This window comes from Sminthopsis crassicaudata, chromosome 5, assembly GCF_048593235.1.
Source record: "Sminthopsis crassicaudata isolate SCR6 chromosome 5, ASM4859323v1, whole genome shotgun sequence".
Classification (NCBI taxonomy): Eukaryota; Metazoa; Chordata; class Mammalia; order Dasyuromorphia; family Dasyuridae; genus Sminthopsis; species Sminthopsis crassicaudata.
Genome location: NC_133621.1, coordinates 45,756,806 through 45,781,335, shown reverse-complemented (window position 1 = coordinate 45,781,335; position 24,530 = coordinate 45,756,806). Strand labels below are relative to the sequence as shown.

The 24,530-nt window shown below is 33.9% G+C and overlaps 1 protein-coding gene across 5 annotated transcripts in view; it reads left to right on the top strand.

The window, feature by feature from the left end:
• The window catches only part of AKAP9 (A-kinase anchoring protein 9), a 169,911-nt gene that overhangs the window by 65,762 nt on the left and 79,619 nt on the right, over positions 1-24,530 (top strand). For 4 of the 5 annotated variants that reach the window (XR_012482927.1, XM_074272247.1, XM_074272246.1 and 1 more), the window contains 11 exons: positions 598-677; positions 2,545-2,689; positions 7,446-7,543; positions 10,421-10,538; positions 10,919-11,117; positions 14,788-14,884; positions 16,775-16,867; positions 20,356-20,709; positions 22,219-22,443; positions 23,560-23,700; positions 24,082-24,179. Coding sequence is in view for 4 of the 5 variants with exons in the window: in XM_074272247.1 (XP_074128348.1) it covers positions 598-677; positions 2,545-2,689; positions 7,446-7,543; positions 10,421-10,538; positions 10,919-11,117; positions 14,788-14,884; positions 16,775-16,867; positions 20,356-20,709; positions 22,219-22,443; positions 23,560-23,700; positions 24,082-24,179 (1,648 nt within the window). In the remaining variant the exon portion in view is untranslated. The remainder of the gene's footprint in view (positions 1-597; positions 678-2,544; positions 2,690-7,445; positions 7,544-10,420; positions 10,539-10,918; positions 11,118-14,787; positions 14,885-16,774; positions 16,868-20,355; positions 20,710-22,218; positions 22,444-23,559; positions 23,701-24,081; positions 24,180-24,530) is intronic. The other variant, XM_074272248.1, reaches the window with a different exon arrangement.

Sequence of the window (24,530 nt, the reverse complement as noted above, 5' to 3'; positions counted from 1 at the left end):
CATTGTGAAGGGCAGAAGGATCAGATATGTGGCCTGGACCAGATTGAAATGTAATTGAGAGATATTTAACAGACAAAATTACTTAGGTAACCCATAGGCTGTGTGGGTTGTTGATCCCCATTTCCCATGGGAGATGTGGTTGAAGACCAGAGGTCATGACATGGTCCCCTCCTGCTGTGACCTCAGTGGGTAAGGGGAGAGGGCTGACTTCCTTGCCCCTCCTGCTACACCTGAAGGTGCATGTATGTGGTCCTGGGAGACTCCGACTTAGAAAATATGCCTGTCTGCATTGGTTGGACTCTCTCTATCAAGGAAGTTACAGGTTTGATTAAAGAAATGCATTAATTATACAAGCTGTATTTTTCATGCATCAGGCCTCCTGTTTCCTTTACCTTTATCACAAGGGTGAAACTAGTTTTTTAGAGAACCTGTTAATCAAAAATTAGAAGTTAACTTTGAATATGATAGATCTGAAATAGTTTTATTGCAGTAAGGCTTGATATATCAGAAGACTAAGCTTTTATGGGTAAAATAAATGCCAAATAGCTGTGTTTCACATGCAAATTGATAGACATAATATATTATCTATTTTAATAGATGATGAAGGAATGCCTTTAGAGATGCTTATGGAAAAACTCCACAAGGCAGTGATGGAGGAATGCTCTCGTTTTAATCAAGTAAGATATTAATTTGAAAGTGGTTTTGGGAGAAGAAACATTACATTTAGAATTGCTGTACTTGATAAATAAAATTATCCCTTCCACTTTTCCATATGATGACAGCTAATATAGGATGCTTTTATACAGTAGACCATTGATGAGCAATTTTTTTCTTTTACTTTGATGCACAATTTCAGTTTAATCTTTCTGAACAGTTTCCCTGAAACTAAGACCAGAAAATGATGTCTCTTCAGTAACAGAGGGAGAATGAGGAAAGAGAATGCAGATCTAGAGATCACACTTTGTTATTTCCAAATGTGTGTGTGTGATGTGTACCATCACAGATCAGCCCTGCTCAGATCCTGCCTCTGGGCTAGCCAGGCATTTAACCCTGCACTGAGAGAACCAAGGAACAGCAGAGGAAAGTCCATAGCCATAGCAGCTTCCCTTTTTTCAGTAATGCAATATTTCTAATCCCATTTTCCAAACTGTCAGGTTTGGGAGATAGATCATTTAATAAAAAGATCTGACTTAGTCACTTAGTTTTACTTCCTTGTGCAAATAATTTTACCTCTGTTCTCATTTTCCATCTATGTAATAAGAATAATATTAGCTTATATTTCCAGAGGGCATTCTGGTTTAAAGGCACTTTCTCTTTCTCTGAATTAGATAGTGTAAGTTTCATCCCCATCTTACCAATAACAGTTTCAGATTAAGTGGTATACTCTTTATGCCTAAGGGATGCAGAGCTAGGATAACACTCCAGTCCTTTTGTATTTTTCACTTATCTGTAAAATGAGTATCTTTGTAAGGCTCTTAGGAAGATCAGTTGAGATAAAGTATGCCATGTGCTTTGCGGACTTGAAAGCACTCTATACTAGTCTTTGAGGAGGGGGACACTACCAGCAGTGTTGTTTCCTATCTCTGAGGAAAGACTAGAGCTCTACTTGTAGAATTCTGCATATTCCATTAGGAGCCATTAAGAATGTTCATTTGACAATGTTGAACCCAAAAAAATTACTTAGCAGGATTGTTTGGGTTTTTATGAAAGAGCATTCATTGATAAAAGCAATTGGTGGCTAGCTATTTTAATAAGAACAAAATAACATTACAGAAATTCATTATTCATTTCAAATGTTGTAGGAATCTTTGAAAGAAATGAGAGGAAAGTTTTAAACTCTTTTTCACATATTTATCAATAAATGCTGTTTCATATAAGTTTATTTAGATGTGAAAATAATACTGTCATTTGTAAATTTTCTGTTTGATTTCTCAGAGCAGTTAATCAAGTTAACATATCAAATGCTTCTGAAGTTTTTGTGCAAGCTTCAAAAAACACAAGGGGAAAGGTGTGTAGAGTATAATGTTCCACTTGTTGGGTCCCTGTCATCTTTATCTTTTCAGGATTGTCATTCCATGCTGTTTCTGTTCGGTGCTAGACACTATGGTGATAATGTCAGGGTAAAGTACAAGCTAGGAGATAGATTAAAATTCAAAATAAATTTCATCATTAAAAGGATGTAGAGATGATCCAAGGTATAAAATTTAAATATTCAAACAAAAATCTCAAGAAGGAAATCTACTTTGTTCAATTAAAAAACTATATTTCTGTCTCATAGTAAAAGGAACTTTATATTTCCTTATCTAATTTTCTATGTAAAATGTTATTGAGAGATATTTTGTTTGAATATGCTATTTGCAGTTTTACTAATGTTGAATGTATTTTACATTACTAAATATTTCATATTTTTCTTTGTTTTCTTTTTGCTTTCCCCTATCCTTTATAAAGTGTTAGCTATATCTGCTAATACAATTTTGAATGATCTGTTTTAGTTGAAATAATAATTTTCACCCTTATAATTTTATTTAATTTTGGTATCAACAGTCTTTATGCAACACATTTAATACATGTAACAGAGCTCCTTTCAAATATGAAGCAAAAGTAGACAAAAGAGAAATTCCTGATATTTATTCCTTTGAAGTTCAAGAAGAAAGCCCAGAATTGCAGAATCGTACATTTGAAGTTCAAGGTAATATTAAAAATCTTTCAAAAGGTGTCTATATTATTAGATATGATAGTCTGACTTTTCCCACTCATTATTATAAACCTTAATTTAAAGTGGTTATCATTCAGCAAATTTATTTTTATAATCTAAATGTGAATTTTATTTTGTGCTGTTTCCATAGTTTTTAACTCACTCATGAAGAGTGGGATTTTATAACTCTTTGAGGAATAGAAATGTTTGATTAATTGATGTGAAGATGATTTTTTTTCTATTATGGTATAGGAATATAATGTATACTACTAACTAATGCAAAAATTGAGTGAAATACCTGAAAATGATACTGTTTTTGATTATGTATTTAGAATTGAAAAGACTCAGCATGATTTTGAAAGCCCTTAGTTGTACATTTTTAAAAGGTTATGAAATAGGGACTTTGTCCATAAAAGTTAATATGTTTTTATTATGTAAATGAAGTTTAAATTTCTAGAATAGGAACCTGAAATGATTGTCACTAAAAATGAATGATTTCAAGATTAAAGAATTTCAAATTGAGGCAGCTAGATGGTGCAGTGGATAGAGCACCAGCTCTGAAGTCAGGAAGACCTGAATTCAAATTTGGTCTCAGACACTTAACACTTCCTGGCTATGTGCCTGGGCAAGTCACTTAACCCCAAATACCTCAGGGAAAAAAAAAAAGAAGAAAGAAAGAAGAATTTTAAATTAAAATATTTCAAAGTATCAGGCAGGAATCAAAAAAATATCTATAACAGATTCTGGAAGTATTTTCCCAATATCTTAATAGCATCTCTTCTTTCCTATTTTCCTTACCTCTCCCAATCCCCCCAAAAATGTTAATAAAGAAATAAAAAAATTTGCTTCTGAGATTATACTTTCAGTACTAAAGAGAACATTGTCACTGTCATCCTATAGTATAGTTGCATAAAGTCAAATTATAACTTTTAAAAGAAAATAGGTAGTTAGAAGGGTTTTGAAAACCTATTCCCATAATACATATGCTTCATGTCTATCATCAGGGAACTGCCCAAAGTAACTGGAAGGTTACTCACCAAGTATGAATTTTATCAGCCATAATAATTCATGAAAATTACTATGTCATGAAGAAGTTGTAATCATTGGTGGAAGGAATATTCCCACTGATAAAATCATGATTCCTTGAAATAAAGTAAATTGATAAAATCCAAGTGATCCCTTCATAATACTGTGAAACTATTAGAATTTCATGGAGAAATAAGCTATGATTTAAAAACAGTTTAAGGTTTCTTTCCCAAAAGTAGAAGTTATTTCTTAAGGGGGAAGGGTTTATCTTTAACGTTGTTAAAAATTAGCTAATCATAGTCATAGTGTTGACTGACAGTAGACCACAGCAAGTTGTATTGTAAAAACATTCAAAAATTACTAAGTGATTATCCCATCTTTTTCCACTCTCTTCTTTCTTCCATCTCTCATTCTTTCATTCTGTTGTGGCTGTCTGTTTTTCTCTGTTTACCATTGTGTCTCCATCTTTGATTTTTTTAAATCTGAGTGTGCATGTACCTCTAAATCTTTCTCTATATGTTACATATGTGGTCTGGCCCTTTATCATTTTCTGAATATGTTTCTGTGTATCAGTATTTCTTTGCTTTTGTCTATTTCTCCATCATTGCCTCTTTCCTGCCCCTTAGCTCACCATAATAGAGAATTAAGTTTTTTTTTGTTTTTTTTGTTTTTTACAAATATCTTATATTTTTAACCTGAGGCTCAGAACTGTAGATTCTATGATGATACAGACTGGGTTCAGTTTGGAGGGAATCTCCCAAATGGAGATTCTTGGCTTTTGCCTTCATCTAAAATTTCCCATGAGAAATTTAAACTCATCTCTTTCTAGGTGTCTATAGGGAAGGTAAAAGCCCTTTGGGCTGGCATGTAAACTTTCAGGGTGAAAATATCTTAAATAAATATAAGGCAGGTTTTATTTTACCTAACAGTGAACACAGCAGACTTACACCCAAGTCAGTAAACAGTCAAAAAGGGAAGTTGGAATGTGCTTGGCACCCAGTAGGCACCATATACATGCTGGTTTTCTCTCTCCCCTGTCTGTCCTCTCTTGTCTTTGAATTCTTGTTCTTTATAGCACTCTACTCTGAGTGAGTTCTCCCTTTGAAAGTTCAGCATCCTGCTGGGACTCAGATTTATGCTATGGCAGTGGACTAAATACAGAGTCAGGATGCTTATTCCCATTCCATCGAGGTCAGTGCCAAAACAAAGTTTCACATGGTACTATAAATTGTAAGTATTTATGTGAGCTAAAGGAAGACTTTTTTTTATTTTTAATAATAGCTTTGTATTTTCAAATACATGCAAAAATAGTTTCCAACATTCATCCTTGCAAAACTTTGCGTTCCAAAATTTTCTCCCTCCTTTCTTCTCTTCCCTTCCCTTGGACAGCAAGTAATCCAGTATAAACATGTGCAGTTCTTCTAAATATATATATATTAATGTTAAATCTAATGTATGCATACATATTTATACAATTATTATACTGCACAAGAAAAATCAAATCAGTAAAAGAAAAAAAAAGAAGCAAAATAAAATGCAAGCAACAACAAAAGGAATGAAAATGGTATGTTGTGGTTCACACTCAGCTCCTGCAGTCCTCTCTTTGGGTGTGCTTGCTCTCTTCATCACTGAACAATTAGAATTGGTTTGAATCATCTCATTGTTGAAAAGAGCCATCAGAATTGATCATCATATAATCTTCTTGTTGCCGTGTATAATAATCTTTTATTCTACTTAGCATAAGTTCATGTTAAGTCTCTCCTGGGCTCTCTGAAATCATCCTGCTGATTGTTTCTTATAGAACAACAATTTATTCAGCCATTCTCCAATTGATGAGCATCCACTCATTTTCTAGTTTCTAGAAAAACAAGGGCTGCCACAAACATTTTTGCACACTTAGGTCCCTTTCCTTCCTTTAAGATGTATTTGGGATATAAGCCCAGGAGAGACACTGCTGGATCAAAGGGTATGCACAGTTGAAAAAATGATATTTTCATATTAACATGGTGTACAAGATTTTTCAGATGTGAATGCTGAAATCTATCTTTGCATGTATTTTGAAAATAAGAAGCTATTATTTAAAAAAAGATCAAAAAAAAGGAAAAAAACAAGCAAATATGATGGCAAAAAAGATGAAAATATTATGTTATAATCCACATTCAATCTCCATAGTCCTCTCTCTGGGTGCAGATGGTTCTTGCCATCACAATCTTATTGAAATTGGCTTGAATCACCTCATTGTTGAAAAGAGCTACATCCATCACAGTAGATCATCTCATAATCTTGTTGTCCTATACAATGATCTCCTGGTTCTGATCATTTCACTTAGCATTAATTCAAGTCTCTCCAGGCCTCTCTGAAATTATCCTGCTGGTTGTTTCTAGAACAATAATATTCCATAATATTCATACACCATAACTCATTCAGCCATTCTCCCACTGATGGGTATCCACTCAGTTTAGGAAGACATTTTTCAATGCCATAGAGAGAGCTCTCATTCTTTAACGTCCAGCCTGACATTTAATGGATAGACTTTATATTCAATCTAAAAAGCATTTGTTAAACACTTACTATATATGTGAGACATTATTTTAAGCTTTTAAGGTAGAAAGACAAAAATGACACTGCTCCTGTCCTCCAGGAGCAATATCTTTGATCAGAGAAAACAACACGTGTATACACACACACACACACACACACACACACACTTGTGTGCACATAACACAGTTTGTGTACTGTATTTATACATATAGGTATACATATATGTGTGAAGAATAGCAAGAAGCCCAGTTGGGGTGACATGTAGACAGTATAAAGGAAAGCAGTATATATACAAAAAGCCTGGAAAGGTGGTTTAAAGCCAGGCTGTAAAGAGCTTTAAAGATCAGACAGGAATTTGTATTTGATCTTGATCTTGAAGTCATTGAGCAGAGAAAAAGTCTGGCTAGACCATGCTTTAAAAGTTTCTTATTCTTTTTTTTTTTTTTTTTTTTTTTTAATGTCACTAAATGAAATCTATTGTATTTCTTTACAGGAAAATGACAAGAAAGCAAAAAGAACCTAGATACTAAATTCATTTGCTTTTCCCTTGATTTGTTTTTTAAAAAAAAATGGGTCTATAGTTTGTTGTGGTATGGGAGCCACCTGCCAGTGACTGCTGGAGGTCTAACTCAGACCTATAGAATGGATCTCTTCACGTGAGAGGATGATGATGATACAAGGAGACCGAGAGGCGGTTGCTGTTCGCTGACCTCTCCACTGAGAGGCAGTTGCATTGTCTGACCTCTCTCTTCTTCCCTCTGCCTCCAATTTATTTCATTCCCAGTCCACAAGGAACATCTGCGGAGGCTGCTTTGCAACTCCTTCAAGTGTTAGGATTCACATCTGTGGAGGTTCTCAAAGAACTGACCTGTCCCTTCACTTAGGCATGTCCTTAATAATGGTTTATAAAACAGAAATTACTTCCTTCCTCTTGCAGTTGAGCTGTAGTTGCAGGAATAATGAATATGATGTTTACAGATTAAAAATGACAGTGTTGGTACCTTTCACAGGGAAAGAATTAAAATATCCATTTCTTCTTAAATATATTTGTTCATTGTAAAGTTTTTATCTCAGTATGACTGTCTTCAGTTATCATCTATGCATGTCATTTTCACAATTTTTCCATAGAATAATTTTTTAATTGCTAAATTGATTTTTTAAATGTGTTTTCTTTATAATCCAGACTTGCAATCAAATCTTCACTCTCTTATTAACAAAGTAGCAGAAGAATGCAACAGACTGTTGGCACTTCAGTCACAGCTAACTAAAGATTGCGAAAAGGTAGGTATTATGAACAAACACATGAAAAAAAACTCACTTATTTAGAATTCTTTAAATCTCCGGATTTGGGGTGTGAAATTTTTTTTTTTATTATTAATAAGCAACTTTAAAAAAAAATACAGCTTATGTTAGATGGAATGAGAAAAGTATGCCGAATAAAAATTCACAAAAGTGAAATGAAAGTAGAAGTGAAATGAAAGTAGAGAACTCAAACCACCTGGTTGACAGAAATTTTTAAATTTGAATTATATGCTGTATAATAGCTGCTGCTCAGATTTTTGGCAGCTTTGATACAATTGGATATCGAACTTAAAGCAACAGAATTCATTTGCATGGTTTTTCACATGTATTTCTGCTTATCCAGTTTTTTCTTATATTATTCTTATAAAAGATCTATGGCAAGTTAATTCAATGATAAAAACATAGACATAATATAACCAAACATGTAAGCTTCATTGCTTTGAGGGCATGCAGCATCATGAACTTCAATTAAGATCAGAATCAGGTGTGTTGGAGATAGGTTCTATCATCTATTTTTTTTTAATCTTTCACTAGTTATAGCTAACCTTTTTCATTAATGTCATTTTCACTTCATCTGTGGATATATATATATATATATATTTGTTTTTTGTAAACAAGTTCAAAAAGACAGTGCTTAACTATTTGGATCAGATATTGAGGTTTAAAATCAGCTTAAGTGTGTCCTCAATTTCTAAATGTTTTTGTGTCTGACAGTTGGAAGAAGTCTAGCTTTTCATCAAATTTGGGGGCTGAACTTTGGCTGTAGTTCAATTCACTCATTATTCTTCCATTTAGTTATTAAATATGTGTTGAGTACCTTCTGAATATCTAGCACTTAGTAAGAACTAGAGTTGAAATAAAAGAAATATGAAGCATAGCAATTGTCTAGTTTGCGAACTACTTTGAAATGGGAAATGACATGTGTAAAACTTCCACACAAGATATGATGGTATAGACTGTGCTGTAGAAATTAACATAAGCAAGACTGTGCTCAGCCATGATATAAAGAAAAACTAAGACGTGGTTTTTTCAGCTCTCCAGGAGCTCACATTCTAATGGGGGAAGAAATATACACACAGATGATAAAAAAGGCAAAGTGATGACATAAGGTTAGAGGAAATGCATAAGGATTGCAGGATCCTGGGAAAGGCCACCTGAAAAAGGTAAAATTTGAGCTCAGGATTGAGGAAAGCCAAGAAGCAAAGGAGAAGGAGAGTGTTCCACACATGAAGGACAGCCAGAGAAAAGGCACAGAGCTGAGGGATGAGTCAAGTCCAGGGAACTACAAGAACAAGGTCATGTTGCTGGATCATAGAACACATGGAAGGGAATAGGGAATGGAGTGTAAATAAGACTGAGCCAGTAGAAAGAGACCAGGTTATGAGGAACTTTAAAAGGTGAACAGAAAATTTTCTATTTATTCCCAATGAAATGACCTTAAAAGAGCCAGATCAGGACCCAGAAGCCAAGAACCTTCATTCCTCTGATTATAAGGCATATCTCTGATTTCCACTGGTTCAGAGGAATTGCTATTCTTCAGATGTTGGGACAAGATCTGGAAGAATTATCTCCTTGTTTTGACAAATTATCTCCTTGTTTTGATTATCCATTGAGAATGAAAGTGAATTAGGGTAAAGGATTAGGTTTTAGGACAAAGAAAGGCAGCCAGATTTATCTTTCTAATTTGCTTTTTTTAAGCCTTTCTTAGAAGTGTTTCCTCAACTTCAAAATACAAAAAAAAACCTGATGGGATATTTTCATATAATTTTTAGATTATCAATCATTTTATTAGTAATGCTAGAATATAATCAGTAAAATAGGTCAGTAACTCAAATGCCAAAGACAAATCTTGGTGGTAGGCTTTTAGTTACAGAGGGGATGTTCTGGAGGGATGGTAATAAAGTCTGATTGGTTAACAATTAATGAGAGAATGAATATTATAGTGAAAGATGGACTTTTCTTATGTGGTTCTAGAGAATGTGTATTTAGTTCCTACTCTCCACCTCTGCCACTCCCCCCCCCCCCCCCCCCCCCCTGGAAATCTAGACAAAGAACCTATATCCCCACCCAAGCCTGACTATGAATGGGGAATTTTACTTTAGCTTCTAAAGGTTGCATAGGGTGGCCATCTATGCCTAAATTGAGGAGAATGTTTATCCAATCTGCTCTTACCTATCTGTCCTGAGGCTGAGTCTCTAAAAAAAGTTCTTCTTTATTTTAGCTTGGCCTTCTCCCACTCTAACCCAGGGCCTGTGGCTACAAGTGTCCTATCTCCATTTTCTTCCCTCTCTGCCATCCTTATTGTCTCTGCCCACTTAGTGCAGTCATCTATGCCATAATAAACTTTTAGTATTTGCTAATTGGTTGAATTAGTGTGAGAACTTATTTGAATCTTGACTGTTTACCATTCCTCTCTTTTATTAGGGGTTTAACCTAATAATTAAGAGTTTGCACCATTTTTAGGAGCTAGGATTTGAGAAATTTGGAATAGGGTCCTAGATGGAGAGTTGAAAGAGGGACCTCAGAGACCATCAGTCCAAATGTTTCATTGCATGATGAGGAAACAGAGAAGTGGTGAGTGATTTGGCCAGGGTGACCTGGTAGTCAGCATCAGTGACAGAATGAATGTAAGCCGAACCCGTCCTCTGAGCACAGAATCGCTGGAGCTTGTTCTGCTGTGACTCCTTGTCTGCAGCAGAGATGGAAGAAAAAAGGGGGGGGGGGAGGGAGAAGAAGATCATCTGGGATTCTAGGTAATGGTTTGATTAATGTACAGAAAATTCAAGAGGCGATAGTAAGACTGGTATTAATGCATGAGTAGCTTTGAATGGATTTTTCTCTTACCATTTTTAATAGATTCAAGAACAACAGGCAGAGAATGCAAAACTTGAATTTACAAAAGAAGAGGAAATGACTGATCTCAAGATATTGAAAACAAAGTGTTTAGCAGGCTCTTCTCAGACAAAAGATAGTGGTAAATTTTGAATTTTAAAATATTTTTTGTTTTTTATAAAGTATGTTATCAGTACTTGACTTGATTAAGTTAAAAGTAGAAGATAAGTTGCTTTAAATATAAGAAATCATCACAAATATAAGTTTAGATGAAATAACCTTGGTCTATTTTACTAATGTGTGCTTGTTTACATCAGTCAGCAATTTTATATTTAACCCTAATATTAGCCCCTAAAAATGACTTTAACTTTAAAATGAGAGGAAAATTAATATTCTTTAAAAAAAAATTATGGTGGTTACATTTAGAAATTTGAATTAAAATTTTGTTTTCCATGTGTATTAATTCCATACTTTGTGTATAAATGTTGAAGAATTCTTAACCCTTTCTTTTCTTGACTTCAGATATTATAGGTAGTTTGCCTCTTTTACAAGACAGGGAAAAAATAAAAAAGCAGCTTGAAGCACATGATGTTCAAGAACAAGAACACCTTCCATGCAATTTCCAGCCATTGTTGAAAGAAAGTGAAGTAAAAGATCCTCCAGAGAGTCCCCATTTGCAAGAGGAGCTTCAGCTTGTTAAAGAATCCATTCTTCAGCCAAGGTATTTCTTTTCTAATATTTCACCTAATAATATTTGTCACTCAGCAAAAGCCACAAAACCAAATGACTTAAGAAAAAATATAAACCAGAAGAAAGTTCTTGAAAGGTAATGTAATGTGGCAACTGAATTTAGTGAAAAGTCTACATCTGTTTATTTGAACAAAAGTCATTATAAATAAGAAGGTTTTTTGAAGTGTTTTTGCTCTGCAAGGATGCTGATTATTAGAGATGTGCTAGCTGATATCAGTCAGGTGGCATGTATTCACTATGTGTAAGTAAGTCCCTGTGCTGGGCTTATGTAAGGTCTGTAATCTAGTTGGAAAGTGTCCACTGAAGATTTGAGTTTAGCTATGTGACATGGCAGACCATTATACTCAGTCTTGTGTATTCTACTTTCATGACATCTCTGTCACTTATTCTGTCCTCCCTATTCCCATTGCCATTACCCTTCCTCTTTAATATCTATGCTAGGCTATGGTAAAAGCTGCTGCTGCTTCCTTTCTCTTCTCTCTGTCCCCCTGCAGTCAGTCATCTACTTCAGGGCACTCATGCCATTTTTCTGCTCAGAAATCCCCAGCAGTTCCTTCTTGACCTCTGAGTACAGTTCAGAACTTGGCATTCAAGGTATTTCCCAGTCTGGTACCACCATCCTTTTTGTTCTTTTATACTGCTGTCCTTCCTCTTCCTCACTCCCATTCGACATTTCAGTAGAAATGTCTCTCTTCTCCCTTCTTTGCCTCTTGAATTTCTACACCTTGTTTTAAAGGTAGTGTGAAGTCCATGTCTAAAGTCTTGGCTACTTCAAAAATTCTACCCCTTTTTCCTCTTTTGGGAATGACTCTCCCTTAAATCTCTTGCCCTTATACTTGAAGTTACTTAGCTCTGAAACATTTCACCATTCATTTTCTTGACTCCAGCACTTAAGGTCCTGAATATTTCTGGAGGAAGCCACGTAACCACTTGGACAGGGTCCTTAACTACAATTTGTTATTCTCTAATATCAACCAGGTCCTCCCTCACTACTATGCCATAACCTTTTTTGATTGAAGGTGTTTGTCCCATCCTTTCCTGGGTCATCTAGGAACTTGCTCCTTCTGTAATTCCCAGATTTTTCTCCTTTCCAGGTCTACATATCTTAACTTCCCAACTGCCTAAATAGGTCTTTGGTTGTCTCCCATTCTTAAACAATTTTAATTATCTGATATTTCTTTTTTTTACTACCATTGACTCAGTTTCTTCTTACCACCCATTCACTTTTCTGCTTTTTATAAATTGGCTTCCATCTGTACCACTGGGCTGAACCTATTCTTTCAAAAGTTATTGATTGGTTATTAAAGTGAATGCTTTGCCAGAATAGAGTCTGATTCATTTTGCATCCACAGCACCTACTCAAAGTAGGCATTTATAAGACTTCTTGATTAAGTTAGGAGAGACCCATGCTTCTTTAAAATCAGAGAGTGTGCCTGTGGAAGGAGAAAGAGTAAAGAAAGAGAGGAAAAGAAATTATTCAAGAGTCTGGAAAAAGTCAGGAAAGGAGTGAGTTTCACTTTACAAGTATTACAATTATAAAAAATAATTTTTTGTATTTTTTTGAGATCTAAATTTGTCTCTGGCTAAAGAGAAAGATGAAGGGAGGAATTTTTTAAAATGACATGTTGAGGTGAAGAGAAGTGTGAAAGATGTGTTATAATAATAATAATTTTTATAATGATTTTTGGTTTTTAAAGCACTTTGAGTGAAATGGAATGGGCCTAAGCTCCCTCTGCAATAGAGGTCAATATTATTCTCTGCACCTGTAGAGTCTTAGAGAGATGCTTCTAGTACTCAAATTGAGTAACATGCTCATTGTTACACAAGCTCCTATATGAGCCTGTTTTCCTTGGCTCTGAGGTTAGCTCAGCCCCAGTGCCATGCTGTCTCTCATAGCTGAGAAAGAGAAGCTTTTGAAAATGTTTAAATCTTGTGTAACAAGAAAACTGTTCGGTTCTGCACACATATATTGTATCTAGGATTTAATATATATAAGACTACTTGCCATCTAGGGGAGGGGGTGGAGGGAGGGAAGGGAAAAGTCAGAACAGATGTGAGTGCAAGGGATAATGTAAAAAATTACCCAGGCATATGTTCTGTCAATAAAAAGTTATAATTTAAAAAAAAAAGAAAATGTTTAAATCTTAAGTAATGATTACTTATGAAAGAAATTTTGGGATCTACTATTTATTTCTGCAATTCAGTTCTGTTAAAAAAAAAAAAAACAACAACACTTATTACAAAGCAAGGTTGGGACTTATTTGTAACATGATAATGACCTATTGGATGTAACCCTGGACTTGTAATTAGAAAGACCTGTATTCAAGGCCTGTCTAATACATTTACAGATCTGTGCCTTCAAGGCTAGCTCTTTAACCTATCTGAGCTTCACTTTCTCTCTTAAATAGTGGCTTTGGAGACTGATGGCTTCTTTGATTGCTTCCAGTTCTAAATCTATGATCCTATAAATAAGAGAAGCTTAATGGAAAGAGAAGAGGAAAAGCAGGGACAACATTCCCAAGAGCATCATGAGAGTACATGAAAACCTGATTAAAATCATTAATAAGAGAAATTCAAATTAAAACAATTCTGAGGTTTTACCTGACACCCTACAAATTGGCAAATGTGGAAAAAAATATTAACAGATTTTGAAAGAGCCATGAATTAGTGTGACTGTTTAGTGTCATGAAGTCTGGAATTTTGCAAGAAAGTGGCCATAATATGCATACTCTTTGATATGCATTACTATCTTACTGGGCATATACCTTATGAAGGAAAAATAAAGGCAGAAACAAAAGTCCTCAAAATATTCATAGCATCACCTTTTTATGATAATAACTAGAAAAAGAGTAAGTTCCCATTAATGTATGACTGAAAAAAATTGAAAATGAATCTCATTGAATATTAATGTATATGAAGAAATGGGTGAATATGAAAATCAGAATAACATAGAAAGATTTTTATATGGTTTGATGAGAGTGAGATAAGCAGAACCCTAAAGAAATGGTTCTTTAACAATATTAATAGAAAGAAAGATGAATCCTTAATGACCCAAAAGACTGGGGAATGAACCCTTTTTCCTCATTGTAAGAGAACTTTGAGAACAAGTGCTGAGGGTCATATACATTATTAGAAGATCACAAGTTCATAGGGCTCTTAGTCCAAAACCCTCTGAGCTATGGGTCCAGAAATATTGAGTATCCAAAGTCATACAGTTATCAGGGGGGCTTGGAGGATGGAGGATTGGGCTGGAAGTAGCACAGGTATTTCCAGAAATGATTATAAAAACAAGAAATGTCAATAAAATTTAATTTTAAAAATAAAAGCCAATGAAGTGGAAGTGACAGTGAGAAATTTAAGTGGCTAAAAGAAAATCAGAATTCTAATTAATCTTCTCTGTTCCCTTTTTATATTCCTTCAGTTTTATGATACAAAGAAGCATATTTTAAAAGGATTTGTAAAACTTGATAGAATCCTAGCATCACATATTTTAAATTCTCTATTAATAACTGATTTCATAATTTTTGCTTTTTTCACTTGTTGAATTTTCATGTATATACTTTTCATATATTTAAAATTTTCAAACTAAATAATCTGAAAGTATCATTATTTTAATCCATTTTTTCTCATTTGTATTATAGCTTATTCACTGAATCAGTGGCCAATATTGATCAAGTGGTGCTGAAAACAAAACATATTGAAAATTGTCTTCAAAAGACTGAAGATGGCTCAGCAAAGGTATTTTTATTTTTTTCTTCTGGTCTTTGGATTACAACAATACTTCAGGAAAATTAAATTCCCTCAGTGTGGGAACTCCAAGTACTGACATAGTTTGCATCTCTCTTCTCTAATCTAGTAATTGGTCTCTGAGAGTTGTTTTTGTCTGTCTAAGAATATTCATTGAAAAATGAGCATGATGGATAATTAACTATAATAGCTTCATAATTCTTGATGCATCTTTTGATGAGGGAACTGTTTTTTGACACAGTTCATGCTAAAGATATAGAAGAATTTATCACTAAAGAAATTGGAAGATATTTGGTGCACAAAAAGGCCTAAATAAATGATGATCTTTATTTTATATATTCTCAAAATTAATCCCAGCTTCTGTAAAGTATGTCAGTTTATATGCCCAAAACAAACATTGCCTTTCCAGTCACTCCTCAAATCAAAAGCCAAGGCATCTCTGGCCTTCAGAAATCCCTATGACTTTTTCAATAGATTAGATCTGATTCAAGATAGTCTTAGGGTTTCCCCAAATGAAAATTGTTTTCACTAAGAAATGCTCATTTCCCCAAATGGACCTCAAAATAAATATGGTCCTATAATCTGAACATTTGCAGGAGGACAATAATCAGCCAGACTTTGTGGTGATATTATAAGTCAAAACATATTTTCTGGGGCACTGATCAAGATTTATATTCTTAGGGATAGTCTTAAACAAGATTATTTCCCAAGGCTAGAGGAAAGAATATATAATACTTAGTTGGAGCATATTATTGATAATACCACTACATTTGATACTAGAGGAAATTAAGGCATTTATTCATTCATCATGGATTTTTAAAAATACACAGCATTTTACAAAATATAGTGGATGATAATATAGTATATAATATAATATAGTAAAAGTGATAATATATACATATGAAACAGTTAAATAATAATTACAAAGTGATACATTAAATACCATCAAGAGACAATAATTATTATCAAAATTTGAGAATAGGGAGACTCTAATGGGGATTTTTATCAGTCAGGAAGAAGGAAGAAGTCTCCATTAAGAAAATGGGACTGGGTATAGATAAGATTTAGGTAACCAAGGAATAAAGGAAAGGGGAAACTGAGAAAAATTTAGGAACAGACTAAGCACAATGGGTTCAGAGAATAGGGAAATAATCAGGCTTGAATTGAACAAATGTTAATTTGTTCAAAACACTATCTTGGATTGGAACAGCCCTAAACTAACTTCTGCCTTCTGAACCACGTCTTAGTTCTTCTTTCTCTAAATTTCCATCAATACTTGTTGCTTAGTAAGCATGGATAGAGATAGAGGGCTTTACATGATCCCTTAAGGAATATCCTTTACCATCCATTAGACAGCAACTAGAGGTTTTTGAGCTGAGTAGAGATATTTTGACAAATGTGAGATGGATCTGCTGATATGGGGGATGGATTGTTTAGGGTACAAATGGAAAAAACGAGCCCAGTTAGAAAGCTCTTATAAATCTGAGATTCTTAAGAATTGAAGTAGGATAGTATTACTTGAGAGGGAGAAAAGGGGCATATTTCAGAGAAAAACACAGCATGATAACACCACACATACAGCCTGAATTCAGGATAATGTCAAAAGATAACTGACCATTTGAACCTGTAGTTCAAGAGGAGTGTAGTAATACTGACAGAGAGTAGGTGATTTAGGGAAAAGCAAAACTAGTTTTTAGAGGCGGTTAGAGAGAAGATGTAGCTTAGTGTTAAACCTCCTGAAATTTCAGGTGAAACTAGGGTTGCTTATTTTAAATTATAGAATTTTTTAAGTATTCATAACAAAAGCAAGATTTTTCTTTCTCTTGTAATGGGCAATATATAAATAAGATAAATGTAAATGTTATATTTTCTTTCTCCTAGTTTACTAACGAAACTGGAGTGAAAGAAGAAATGGGTATTGTTCAATTATTGAAAAAACAGCACCAAGAAAGATTAGAAGAAGAAGTGGCTAAGGTTAGCTTACAGTTTTTTCAGCTAAAACTTTTTTTTGAGTTTGAAAGTTCAGATTATGTACATTTTGCTGAAATTAGTATCATTACTATCAAATTAGTATTTGTTGATTGAACTTATATAAGTATTATTTTCAAATTATCAAGTTTTTCTTTTCTTTTTTTTTTTTAAATAAATAATATTGTTTTTCTAAGTATTCAGTGCTTTCCCTTAATACTTTGATGGAGATTAATGTGGGTACTCCATAAAAAGATACAAGTCACAATTTGTCTATATCTTTTTACCTTATATTATAGTTCTTGCTCACGTCCTTCATGCATGTGATGGGCGTTCCTCTTGACATTGATTGAATGCCAGTGGAGCCCACAGGTTGTCTTTTGCTTATCCCATGCCTCTGCTTCTTCATTGCCTTTTCTGTGGCCACAACTTTAATTAACCTATCATTTATTGGGCCAAGTTAACTTGCTATTTCTCTAGTACTAAGGATGGATTCACACAATACTTTCCATCTGTACTTCTCTAGCACTATCTGTTTATAGGTTCAGGGTCCTGACTGTGCAATTGAACATGGTGAATCCCAGGTTTTGAAATTGAGTACATAATTTGTGACATCATCGTCATCATCAGAGATCTCATTTCTCAAGGGACTCATGTACATGTAAATATATACACACATATCACTTACATGATCTTGTTTGTATAGGAAGATAATTTAAATAGCAAATAAAAAGCCTCCTGTTTGGACATAAGACAAAACCATTTAACCTGACCAGAATCCTGAGTAACAACTTATTTTACAAAAGATTTTACAAAGCATCTGCCATATGCAAAGTACCACATTAGATAATAGGGATATTAAAGATGCTTGCTTTCCACAAGGAGCTCACATTCTTCTGTGAGATTCAATATGGTCATACTTATTGGTAGCTTTTGCCTTCTTTTGAGCATTCCAACCTTCATTTCCTATTTGCTGGCCAGCCCATAATTTGAGAGAACTCAGCTCCCTAAGTTCTGGTTGTAACTTCTCTCAGCATTTGAGCATCTAGGTAATTGTCAGTTATCAAAAAGATCAGCATCAAAAGCATAAAATCTAATAGAGCTAAGATAGTTTGTCAGAATAAGTTCTCCTGTCTTAGCTACCTTTATTCAGAATTTGCTCAGATCTATTTGGTTAATTTCAGGGCTTTAGAATTTAGTTCAGCTCACAGCTAAGAAGCCCTTGGGATACATTGTCAAAGTTTTCATACCAGTTCAAATTGTTTGTGAACCAACTACTCACTGCTTGTGCATTACTAGAATGCTGTTTAATAACTTAGTTGCACAGTTCTCCCTCACTTCCTAACCATTTCACCCATCTGCTATACTTGCAAAAATGTAAGTTGGCAGATGGTTCTAAGCTGTTCAAGTGCTCACCTGTAATGACCAGCAGAGTTAAAAAATAATAAAATGACATGCACCAGGGTATGGCATAAGCCTCGTTTCCTCAACATTTACCACTAAGCTGTAAAAAATAAATTCTTTCAGACAACCCTAAACCTAACATTTCATATCTTACCAACACATGTTGCTACATAAGTCAGGAAAAGTTTTAGATGATGCTCTGGAGGGTTTTAATTAAGCTTGGTTTCACTGGACAAGCAAGAATTTTATTACAGAAATTTCTTTAACTACAGAACAAAGACTTGTTTTCCTCTTAAAAATGAATATATGTTCATCTAGTTCAATCTTTATGTATCTAATTCCTATAAAGATAAATGGAGCTTACATTTCACCAAGTTTTATTCCATTTAATTATGTTATCTTTTTGAAAAAGTTATTTAAATTTTCATCTTTTAATAACTTACTTTTCCCCTAACAAATAGTTTTGAAATTTCATTGCTACCTTTGTTAACTACAATACCATAATCAGAGGTTAAAAGGACTTTTTTTTTTTTTTTTTTGGCTAGACCTGCAAATATGAACTGTATTTGCTAAAGATAAAAAGAATAATAACTCTAAGACCTATTTATATGTCATGATTTTTTTTTTCATATCAGACTATTGGCTGCTCATTTCCAAAAATGGACAGAATCTAAAATTCCATTGTTATAGAGAGAAAATATCTTTTGTCATTGCAGATCAGCAGATCATTGTGATTTAATGTCTTAAAAAATTACCTAATATCTTGTGACATGTGATTTGCACCATGTCATACAGGCACTATGTGCCAAAGTTGGAATTTAAATCCAGGTCTTGCTCTATTCCACTATATTGCATTGCTTTTCAAAAAAAAAAAAAAAAAAAAACAAGATAAAGAAAAAGGAAGTCATTTTATAAAGATGTTCATGAAATAAAAGAATGTTAAAACATACTTAAAGAAAAAAAGACAGTATTTTGTGTTCCTTTTTAATTGCCTTTTGTAAATCACTTTGTTCTCCAAATTTGCCCTTTCTCAAAGGAATATTAAATTATAAAAAGTAACAATATTGGTTTCTAGTAAGTATGCTAGTAAGATGAACTACAGTCATCAAAACATTTTACTTGGTTTTAGCAGAATACAAAAAAAGTATGTGCAATTTAGAGAGTTTAAAAATGTGATCACTGTATGTAATAACTCTACGAAAACATCATAAAATCAACTGAATCAACTTATTTCAATGAAATAATGTAGATACAAAATTCCCATTAGTTCTATGAATTTTTATTTTTGCAGCTTCAAATTATTACATGTGATTAAGACTCAAATCAGTCTTATTCCAAAAAGATAACAAAATTTAATTAGCACATTTATTTTTTAAATTTATTGATGTTTTACAAAAGTGCATTCCTGTTATTTTCCAATGATTTCTCCTTATCCCTTCCACCATTCCTACTCTTTTCTCATCCCTCCTTCCCCACTTTCTACCTCTTCTGCCCCTTGGAAGCCTTTTGCAAAGCAAAGGTAATTAAATTAATACATTATCTTAGTTGGATGTAACAACATCTGTGCTTCACTACCTTCCTCTCCTCCACAGGAGGCAGACATACTTCACTGCTAGTTCAGAGTCATTCTCAGGGTCTTCATTGGCCAGCATTCTGATCTTTCAGTGTTTTTTTGTTTTTTGTTTTGTTATCCTGGTCTTTGTGTTCCTTTTTTTTTTTTTTTTTTTTTAAATCAACTCTCTCTTCTGTCTCCATTTATATAAGACCTCCCAAGTTTCCCTGAAATATACCAAATTTCAAATGATTTTTTTAACTTGTTGGAAATTATTGGAATTAATGCAAAATGAATTTCATTTAACAATATTATAGCTAATCAAGTAATTCAGATTTAATAATTTAAAAGAAGCAATAAAATTTCTACTTTGATTTTGGATTTACTATTGAAAGTATAAATTCTCTTTACTATTTCATTGGTTTATTTTGGGACTTAATTTGAATTCAAAGTTTCCTTGAAGATTATTTCAGATTATAATATCTGAAGCTTCTGCTCTGTTTTATATCTCTAAATGAGTCTTTTAAATTTTCTGCAGGTCATTGTGTCAATGAGCATAGCATTTGCTCAGCAGAGTGAAATAGCAAGACTTTCTAAGCAAAAAGAAGACAGTGCATCAGTGACTGAAATAAATGCCTGTCAAGAAAAAGAACCCTTTGCAAATGATATGAAACGTCCTAAGAATGAATTTAGCATGCAGGCTTTTGAGGCAGAAGAAATGAAATTTAAAGAATTGAAACCACTTAGCAAAGAGTTGAGTGAAGAAGAATGCAAGGAAACTCTTTTATCACATAGTAATAATCTTGAAAGCACATTTGAATTGAAGGACCAAGAACTCGATTTTTCAAGAGAAATTTTCTCCCCAGACACAGAGTTTATTTTTACAGAACGTGTGAGTACTTGCCTCTTTAAATGTAAAAAAGAAATCATTGCTTGTTTTTTAGTATTTCTCTTTTTGTTTGGATTCATTTCTATTAGTACAGACAGTACAAATGGATACCCTTGGAATGCTGACTTTAGAAGGTTCAGTGGCTTTTGTTTCATGTTATGATCATTTGGGTTTCTTTTCCCTTCTCTTTAAACTTTTCACTTCACACTGCTTTTAGAGATAACTAACATGAGAGTTGTTCCATGTTTTTGTGTATCTCCTTATTATTTTGCTCTAAGCCTGGACCAAGCCTGAGGTAACAAACTTTATGGTAAAAAGAGATGAGAAGCTGATCTGAAATTTCTTCTTCACGTCCTAAACCCCATCTTTTTTCACTTGGCCCTACAAGTGGGTCTTAGGCAATAGCATCATTAATTTCTACCGTCCCCCAAACTCACTTTCCTTATAGGTCCCATCTTGTTCTTCATCTCAGATCCCTTACCTACCCAGTTCCTAATATAAAATGTCTGGAATAGCCCAAATCTCATCGTAAGAAATGTGCATGAATTTTGTTTTATTTCTTTAGATGCTCAAAGATTATATTAGCACCTACCTGCCTGCCTTTCCCAATATTAACAAAATCTATGAAAATACATAGTGAAATAAAATAAGATAATAGGGAGCATAAAGTAATTATACTGTAAATGTGTGATCAGCTAAATAATATTATAGCAGGGTATCTGTCCCCATAAGTTGGAAGTTCTTTGAGTACACAAACTATTCTTTGTTCTTTTGTTTTCACCCTGGCTCTTAAAATATGATAGTACATATTTAGTGCTTATTAAATTGAATTGAATGTCATAGGGCATATAGAGTACTGAATTATGACGTGTGATATATAAATATATAAACATAAAATATCATGTTACTTTTGCATAGTGAAGTGTTATTTATAACATACTGCGAGTTAAAATAATGGTCCCTGGCTTATTTGAAGCCCATTAAAAATAACTTAATTCATATTATTTGTTAACCAAAAATATGTCAAAAGGAATAATGGAGTTATAGACTAACTTTCATGAGAGGGATCTTGAGAGAGAAATTCTTTAATCAGTCACTCAGGAAACATTCATAAAACATCTACTATGTGGGAAATACTGTGGAAAGTTCTGAATATACAAAAAAAGGCAAAGACAGTCCCTGTCCTTAAGGCACTCACAATTTAATGGGAGAAACAGCAACTATGTATAGACAGGCTTTAAAGGAGACAAATAGAAGATAATCAACTTATTCTCATCTTCCTTCTCTAAGACAAGATTACATCTAAATAAATTTGACACTAACCACACTGCTCTGAAAATCATTTGTTTCATATTAACTTAAGAGTATTATTATGGTTTGCCTCTTTTAATATTTCTTTAGAGGATACAGACTTACAATGATTTTCATATTCATTAAAATATGTGAATGCCTATAAATTTTCTTTATATTCTGAAATACATTATACTTGCAAACTGCTGTTAAATTTTATAGATCCAGGATGAGATTTTGGCATCAAACACAGACACTTCTAGGCAATTGATGGTACATGAAGAACAGTTGGAAGATCTGAGGCAGGAGTTGGTGCGGCAGTACCAGGAGCACCAACAGGCCACAGAGTTGTTGAAGCAAGCTCATATGCATCAAATGGAGAGACAGCGGGAAGACCAAGAGCAGCTGCAAGAAGAGATCAAGAGGCTGCACAGAGAATTAGCCCAGGTAAATGTCCCATATGCAAGTGAAAGGAGAAGCATTTTTACATAGAACTTTATTACTCAGTATTTATCAGGAGCTTTTGTTTTGCCAAGTTTTTAATAAACTATTCAAAGAGAAGATCTCATTGTACCAGGTCTTGTAGGGAGACTTTCTGTAACTGCTCCTGGAAGTCTGCTATGATATTCTAGTATAGGATTTAGTTCCTTCATCTTGTTTACAGGCCTTTTTCATCACTGACTTGATGGTCCAAGGATTGGTTTTGCCCCATTTGTTTTTCCTTTATTCTGCAGTGGTGTAATATGCATATTACTTCATTCAGTTTTGTCACATTCTCCATAGGCATAGAGGTCCCACGGGGCACCAAAGAGATAGATCTCTTTCCTGCTCTAATCTGACTAATTACTAGTAAACTCTCTCAAAGGTGACATGTTTCCAGAACTCTTTCTAGGGGAAAATCTCATTTTGATTCTAGAGAAAAATTTATATCATATTTCTAATCCTTTCTTGACTGAACATTTATGTACTTGCTTGAAATTTGGGAACTGGGTTCTTATAAATTTCTGTATGGAAAAGCATACTCACAAAATCAATGGAGAATTATAGACCAAAACAGCCTTTAATTATCAGTAATTGAGAGAAAAGATTCCAAACCTCCTTGAATTTAGATTCATATGCCTTAAAAAGAAAAAAAAAAAAAAAAAAGACATGATATGACCAGAAAATTTTTTTAAATTTTTTTGTCAAATGTAATGATAGAAGTATTTTTTGGAGTATAGAATTTGTATTGTACCTGATTTTCTCCATTGCATTTTGTGAATTTAAAATTTTGATTTTTCAATGCAAAATCAGTTTTAGAAATATCTGAAAGGCTTATTCGAGTTCTTAATATTAATGTGAAACTAACATTTTTTTTAAAATCTGATAATTTTGCATTGAAAACCATGAATATTTTTAACCTCTTGAAATCTTCTAGTTCTTGGGGTTAAAAGATATCAATCATTCAATCAATAAATAATTTTTAAGTGCTGGGTTCTATGTTCATCTGCTTTAATATTCCTGATTTCTCTCCTCCCCTCCTATCGCAAACAATATTCTTTTACAACCTTTTCTCTTATTTAGAGTGCCTCAATAGATAATGAAAACCTGGTTACAGAAAGAGAGAGGGTCCTTTTAGAGGAGCTGGAAGCCCTAAAGCAGCGAACATTAGCTGGAAGAGAGAAGCTGTGTTGTGAGCTGCGCAGCAGCTGTACGCAAACACAGGTACCGTGGACGTGGACTTGGGCCGGCGTGGCCATGGGAGCCCCAAAGCCTTGCATGCCGCGTCACGGGAACGTCAGTGGCCACGTAGCCAGAGCCACAGTCCTTTGGGAAAGGAACCTTATGACTATTTTTATGGGAGTGTGTGTGTGTATGTGTTGCATCCATGATCTTTTTTCTTTTATGTATTCCAGTGGTTTGTCATTTCTTGATAACACTAATCTCTTGATAAACTCTAGTTAAATATTATTTTAAATAGTATCTAATTTGTACATAAATGTTTTGGTTTCACTTTGTAACTAAGCGGAAGAATGACATGCCATTTCCAAAATGATTGGATTTCTGTCTGTCTTATCCTCCCTGCCTTTACGAAAACTAACACAGGATGAAAGTGAGACCCAAGAAGTGGAAGAACAAATCTCTCAAGAAGAAGCCGAAGAAAAACCTCAAGTTGCATCTTCTGACATTCTCTCTAAAGAAAGGTATAGGAGATCTGTGTGTCATTTTATAGTTTGAAGGAGGATTTTGTTCACCTTAAACTACTTAAGAGATAGCCCTGTTGTCACGCTGATCTTTTATAATTTGCTAAGAAGCAGTGTGCCCATTAGGCAACAGAACTATGAGTATATATGAAGAGGAATGCCAGGTTTTCTACAGGCTGCATTAGACAAACAGAAAGTTACAAGAGGCTTTACAGGATACTGTGCTTAGAGTCAGAGAACCTGCTTCTGGCACTTGGGCAAGAGAAGTAATTGGGATTTTCTTATTTGAAAAATTAAGGAATAGGACCAGATGTCTTTAGAAGATCCTTTCTAGCTCTAAATCTGTGATCC